At 40.9% G+C, this 7500-nt stretch overlaps 1 protein-coding gene across 5 annotated transcripts in view; it reads right to left on the bottom strand.

Moving 5' to 3' along the window:
- The window catches only part of tlx2 (T cell leukemia homeobox 2), an 18170-nt gene extending 12880 nt beyond the window's left edge, over positions 1–5290 (bottom strand). For all 5 annotated transcript variants that reach the window (XM_080416518.1, XM_080416521.1, XM_080416519.1 and 2 more), the window contains exon 1: positions 3920–5290. In XM_080416518.1, the coding sequence (XP_080272644.1) occupies positions 3920–4424 (505 nt within the window). In that variant the 5' untranslated portion in view covers positions 4425–5290. The remainder of the gene's footprint in view (positions 1–3919) is intronic.
- Between the last annotated feature and the right edge of the window lie 2210 nt (positions 5291–7500).

Here is a 7500-nt window from a genome sequence, read left to right as displayed (position 1 = left end):
TTTACATGCCTACAGTATGTATTGACCAACATAGTCTTCTCTTCACACTGAGGCCTGGTTTAACGCTGTCTGTGTATGCTTGGACATATGAAGCCGTTAATGCTATTCTCTACGTCTCTAATCCTGCAAACTGCCAAGAAGTCAATTAACATAAAAACATGTGGTATTCCGTTACAGCGCAAAGCATCATCTCCCCTGATAGACCACTAGTCTGCTATGAATATCGGGTCTCAATCCGCTGGTGCTGGTCCATGACTCCATGCCGTGCTGTGCTGTGACAGTTGCGGTGAAATTTGGCGCAGCAGTTAAAACGAGACGGAATGGTTCAAAATAAGGGAGTCTATGTTCGAGTGACTCTATTATATGACCTAAAACAGTGGTTCTCAACCAGGCCGCGGCGCCCCCCCAAAAAAATCTACTGAGGACTGAGGATAAAAGCTGGAATTGTAGGCATTACATTTAGTGTGACTCGGTTCCATAGATAAATATTGTGAAAATAGCCAATCTACAAGGTCACTCACAACGCATCTGCTATTTTCACAATTTTTGCCTCTTTCTTATATTATTTGACAATTTGGTCAATGTTTGACCAGTTTTGATACAGTTTGTTGATTACTTTTGATGCAGTAATGTTTTTTTTTTTTCCTTCTTTTAAAAATAATAATAATTAGGTATTAAAAAAGCTGTCAAAAGTCCTTAAATTGACACTTCACTGTCATCATTGGGACCCCCCCAAAATCATGTGGGGACCCCCCTGGGGGTCCCGACCCACAGGTTGAGAACCACTGACCTAAAATACCGAACGCCTGGCTATAAACCGGTCTCTCGACTTGGACACATAATATTCGTTTTTAGGGAAGAAATCTGTAACAGTATAGCCTAAATATCAGGACATGCAAGAAATCACCAGGTCTATTTATTAAAATACAGGATCTTGTTCTTTAACCATCCCTACCTGGTGATTATTTATAAGCCCCTTTTGTATTACTTAATTTCAAAACGATCTCCAACACCAACGACAGTCGAGTCAGTTGAAGCCCTTTGTATTCAAAATAGAAAAGAGAGGCAGAAAGGATGCAGGGCTGAGCTTATTGACTAATCCAGTGGTTCTCAAAGTGGGGTCCGGGGACCCCCAGGGCCAGGGGTCCTTGAGGGGTTTTCCAGGGGGTCCCCAGCCAAGTTAATAGTTAGGAACCAAATTGACCCTTATGTGTCTGTAACTCTGAGAGTGTAGCCTACTTCCATTTGTACACTCTCTGAGTTAAATTAACACCGATGATGATACTGCAGTGTAGATTGGGACTCCCAAGAAATAAAAATGAGTCCCTGGTTGAGTCCCTGGCATATCTTTTCAAATGGGGGTCCGTGGGCTAATATGTGTCAATTTGGGGGTCCTTGATGCGCAGAAGTTTGAGAATCACTGGACTAATCAATAGAGTGGAAAGAAACAACAAAACATAATTACAGCAGGACACATAGCTGGGAGGAATTAAACTGCAGGCCCATTGTGGCCATATGAGTAAAATTGATAAGCCTATTTACACTGTATCTTTTTCCAGTTGACATATCGTCCCATGGTTCTTAATTATTGATGGAGGGTGAAAGAGAGAGAGAAAAAAAAACACAGAATGGTGAATATTTAATGCGGGGCCCAGCCATGATTGCTCTTCATTTTCATCTTCATAACGGTGACGTCATTAAGAGATATGAACACGGATATAAACCAGACTATAGCACCTGCCGTCACACTGCGACTAATAGGCTATTATAGTTTAATGGAAATTCAACCTGTAGTATAGTATATGGAGGTGAAAAAGCACTTCACCCCCGCCACACCCCCCCCCCCCCCCACACACACACACACACACACACACACACACACACACACATTTTATATTATAGTCAATAGGCCTTCCTTTATGAAGGTAAATATAGCATAAGAAAACCTCATTCCAGCATACAATACAAAAATACAATTCGATGAGACAAGTAGAAGATATTACTGTCTAAATTAAGAAAATGTGACACTGTACTATATGGCTTACCTGAATACAAGCTGAATTGAATTGAATATTATTCATTAGTTATGTGCATATGGCCAATATGCAACTCTCATGGCTATTAGGGTTTGTAAACAACGTGAATGGGAAGTAATGTCGATGACCATGCGATATTCAATAACAGCATTTACGCACAACCTCCAATTTCGGTGCTGAGACAAATTGCTGTTTAATTTAGCGATATTACATCACAGGTAGGAGCCTATATATAATTTAGACTCAGAGTGATACAATCTAAGCCTAAGTCTTTTTTAGCACGTAATTCTAGGCCTAAAAATAGCGAAGTCGTGTTCTAACATGCAACATCTGCAGGCTAGAGTTGAAGGCAAATGCATTAACTAATAGCTATTGATATCATTTCTCTTCCTAATTATTTTTACCTTCAGATGTAGAGTAATAACATATGGATTTCTAAGGCCGGTATATATCACAAATATTTAGGCGCATCGCATGCAAAGGTGCAGGAGCTGCACTTGTCAACTGAAAGTGAATTAAATGAATGTGTATTAGACTATTATTAGAGATAGATGGCTGGCAACATGCAGGCCCCAATGTCCGTTATTATGCGAGTGATGCAAGCTATGCACGCAAAGCTCTTTTTAATTGAAACTGGCTATACAGTTATAGGCTATTAAAGCATTAGAAAGGAATAGTAGACATTGCATTTAATTAAAATATAACCGATATATTATTAGGCGCCATTGTTGTTGCTGCTACTGCTATTGCTGATGCTGATGTTATTATTATTATTATTATTATTATTATTATTATTATTATTATGTGTTGTTGTTGTTGTTGTTGTTGTTTGTTTTTGTTTTATTTCTGTGTACTATTTTTAGCTATAGCTATTGTGTTGTCATATCCTATTATTTCATCTCCTTCCTGTGTTCTTAATAAGCTTAGAGAAAGAAAAAAAAACGATATAATTCATCATTCTGAAAAAAGGGGGCTCGTCGTTAAGCGTCATCCGTCCTAAATGGAGAGTGATGGCTCCAATACTGATTCATCTGTGTGTCCGTGTCAATTTCTCCTCTCGTTCATCAGACGGGCCACTGCCAGGATAATAAAAACTGACTTGGTTCGCATATGATTTGTCCTAGATCACAAGCTAACGATGAAATCATCTCTGCATTGACAACATATCATTTTATATAGGCTACTTCAACCGCCACCAGGGCCCTTTTTGGTTATCAATGGCTGTAATATTTTTCTGAAACTGCAGGCTATACCTCTACCTGTGAATTTAAGTATGGATATTCTAATCCACAATATTTCTCTGAAAAGCTATATAGGCCTATATGGAATATTAAGTAAAGCATATATATGGGTTATGCCTGCTGTAATATTAACCTATAACACAAATTAGGCCTATAGCATAATAGCATTATGTTTTTAGAGCCAATTTCTCACACTGTTCAACATACATACTTTGGCTACAATGGGAGCGCGCTAGTAAAGGAGCAGTTCACCCCAAAAAATTACTTATTTTCTATCAATTACAAACCCCATGAAGCCTTGAATTCATGGAGATTTTTTTTTTGTATCGCATTCCTGAGCCAATAATTTGATGACCAGCGGAGACTTGACTCAATTGAGTCTCCTACTGAGCAGCCACCCGGTCACCGAATTATTGGCTCGAGAATGCGACAAAAACATAAAAATCTCCACGAATTCAAGGCTTCATGGGGTGTGTAATTGATAGAAAATAAGTAATTTTTTGGATGAACTACTCCTTTAAGGTTATGTGCATGGGGCTTAAAGAACTGACATGGGGGTGAGTGAGCAGGGAATACACTACCAAACAACCACCCGGGCTTTATTTGTTATGTAGCCTATTTATGAATGTATTTATCTTTTACCTGTTAGTCTGTCCTTCGCAAACCTCCGACTGCTCTCCATCCAAGGAAACGTGAAGTTGGCGTTCCCCATGCCCGGCATCGCGGCCATCCCCGGTGCGATCCCGGGCGGATGGTGGTGATGGTGGCCGGGAGGGGGCGGGTGAGGCGCCGGCGGCATGGGTCTGTGAGCCGGCACGCGTATGACCCCGCCGCCGCCGCCGCCGCCGACCCCACCGCCCGCGGCGTTGTTCCCGGAGTTCACGTTGACGTTCATGTTCATGCTCACGTTCATGTTCATGTTGACGTTGTAGGAGCCCGCCAGCCCCGCCGCCATGGAGCAGGCCGGGTTGTAGACGCCGTTGTAGCCGTACACGTAGTCCGCCGTGTCGGCGGCGGCGGTCCGGTTGGGCAGCATGCAGCTGCTGGACTGCTGCGGGTCCGAGCTGTTGAGGATCTGGTCGATGCCGAAGCTGATGGGCTCGTGGTGGGTCTGGCCGCTCACCTCCTCGATGCCCGTGTGCTCCATGTTTTTTTTGTTGTTGGATTGAATAGGCTACTTTATTAACAGTTTGCAAAACAAAAAAAAGCACAGAGGTACAGTTTCATACAAAAGGATGCTAAAAGGATAAACCCAAGAAAGCCTCACGGCTTGTTTCCATTGGGGTCCTGTCTGTGTATTCAATTCATCGATTCATCGGTGACTCGGCGGCGTTGTGGTGCTTGTATCAGCATGCTGTTCTTTCTGGTGGGATCGCTGTTTGATGTCACCTCGGATGATGCTTTATCATGTGTTATTGTTGAAAAGAAAACATAAAGGTTTTATCGGTATAGCAGGCTACACGCGCACGCCGCCGTCCTCCGAGATGACACCACATTCGCAGTCGTAGTTTCTCGTTGTTTTCTCGTTTATACGAGCATCAGGATCGGCCCTGCTTTTTACTTCCTTCAGAAGAACGTGTCCAGCGCTATCCAATATGCCATTATCATTTTTTTTATATGTCCACAGTTGTTTGCTAAATGATCTGTATATCACTCGACAGTGCAGATATATGTAGAAATACATCCATTATTAGAGAACATTCATTCCCCAACGAATTTGACAAAAGACAGCGAGAAAAACAAAAACGAAGACGGCGGACGGGTATCCCGATGACTTTATACAGACCAAATCCGTAATATTTTGGGGGGAGTTCTCAGGAGATCCTGATGGTCTTTGTTAGCCTATATTCTGGTGACAACAAACAAATCCATAAGCACATGAGGGCATGCATAAGCTATAGTCTGCTCAACTGCGTCGCGTCAACAACAACCCAAAAAAAAACGAAACAAAATGAAACGTTAACCCTTGCTAACATGAATATTAATTGGAGGAGCGAGAGCTAGCTGTGTTGTGTTGAATGTTGAAGTGCGTTTCAGCAGGTGAGACATGGTCTTCTCCAGCAGACCCCCCCATCCCTCCCTCCCTCCCGTTGGACACACAGTTGTTTTCCTGCCTGCTCGCATCTCTTAAAGAAGCCGCAACTCATTTTCTATCCCATTGGTTCTCAAACATTTTCATGTCGTGGACCCCCAAATTGATAATATACTTGGTCACGGACCCCCATCTGAAAAGATGGTGTGCCAGGGACCCCCAGAAAAGAGGATATTTTTTTAAGCCTGTTCAATTTTTTTTCAAATGTTTAAAAAAAATAGCACATCTAAGCTTCACATTAGCATTGTGAGCTTGTATCTGCAATTTTTTAATATCCTAAGTAAAATAGGTTTGTAGTAGTTATTGTGATGTTATATCAAATAATTTTGTTGGGGCCCCCTTGGAGCCCCCTCAAGGACCCCTGGGGGTCCCCAGACCCCACTTTGAGAACCCTATCCCAACACTTTTTCAATGAGCCAATGCAAGCTGCGGCTAAACACATTGAAGATATACCCATTCATTATATTCAACGCCGGTCCGAATCAATTGCACAATGTCGTACCATGATGAGGTAAATAAATAGGCCTATAAGGACGTGAAATGACACGGCGACGCTAAGACTATACAGGCCTATGACGAAGCCAATTGCATTACAGTAACCTGAATTATGACAGCAAGTCATTCAAGCAATTGGGACGTATACAACGAAGTTAACGGATTCAGCACTCAACGTTAATCATGGAGCCATTGTCTATGTGGTTGTTTATGATAAAAACACACATGCACAAATAGAATAGCCTGCATTATTGCAATTTGCAAATGTAATACAGTGTTATTAATCTGACATTAAGGGCCGTTCACACTGAGCACTATAACTAAGATATCGTTTTTTTTTAATCGTTTTAAGTCAAGTGGATATATATATATATATATATATATATATATATGTGTGTGTGTGTGTGTGTGTGTGTGTATGTATATATATGTATGTATGTATGTGTATATATGTATATGTATATATATGTAGGCTATGTATATATATATATGTCTGTATGTAACACCTGCACATAGACGCCAAATGTGAAATGCAGCATCGTGATTGGCACAAATTATTTAACCTTTCTCCGCCTGAAGCAACGACTGATCGCCCGAGTCTCAATTCAATAACAATGAAAAATGACTCATAATAAAACCGCAACACGGGGAAAACGAATTTAATATATCATCGTTTTATTACGCACTTATTTCACTTTCCGTGCGAATAAACATATCTCTCAACTGCACAAAAGTGGCTAGAGGGAAGCATAAAAATCAATTGTGTTGAATTCTAGGCCATATCAATAATAGTGCAGGGAGAAGAGGGGAAATGTAAGCCCGCTATTATGTGTGTGTTTGTATTTACACTGCTGTGATAAAATGAATAAAGGATAGTTGCAGCAACCCTGTCCGAGACAAGAACAGGTGCCCTCGTCGCCTGGCAGTGGCAGGTAGATAATTGCCCTTTTATGGTAATCCTGGAAAACATATACGTTCATTCAGCACAGTGCAGAAATAACGTTTTAAATAGAGTTTATGGGCAACACGTCTCTGCAGTGATGAATAGCAGAATATGCTATCTCGTTGGGAAAATTATGCTCCGTCAATTTGAGCGAAAAATCTGATTGGAATTTAATACGGATCTAGCCAATAAGAAGCCAGAATTATCAGATTGCTAATTAGTTAAGTACACAAACTCGCAAACGCATTTTTCCAGGTTGGCCTCATTTGGATAATAAATAAATAAAAACGTCGAGGATACCCGGATGTGTTATAGGCTGCTATAGGCTATAATTAACTGGTCACGACCATTTTCATGAGAGGCTTACAATGATCTCGAACTTTTTAATCAAGTTAGAATTCGCCTATGATCAAAATAACTGTTTAACCTGAAGGAACCAATAGGCTATATATCTGAAACATTTAGAAGCCTGTGTGATTCCACAGCTTGAAACATTTTGGAATCTGTGTTAATTTAACTCTGATTTTCACTCTCAGAGATAATTAACCAACCAAACCAAACAAACCAAACAAAACTTTTAAAAGCGTTGTCCTGTGGCATGTTTGATTCCACAAATGAAACGCATTCTTTGGGCTGAGGCTAGATTCACCAAGATTCAAATTGAATTCAAACAGTTCGCAAATGGTAAACCTG

The sequence above is a fragment of the Gymnoscopelus braueri genome (assembly GCF_963280865.1).
Source record: "Gymnoscopelus braueri genome assembly, chromosome: 20".
Lineage (NCBI taxonomy): Eukaryota > Metazoa > Chordata > Actinopteri > Myctophiformes > Myctophidae > Gymnoscopelus > Gymnoscopelus braueri.
Note: the sequence above shows the minus strand (reverse complement) of the source record. Positions and strands in the feature narration are given on the sequence as shown.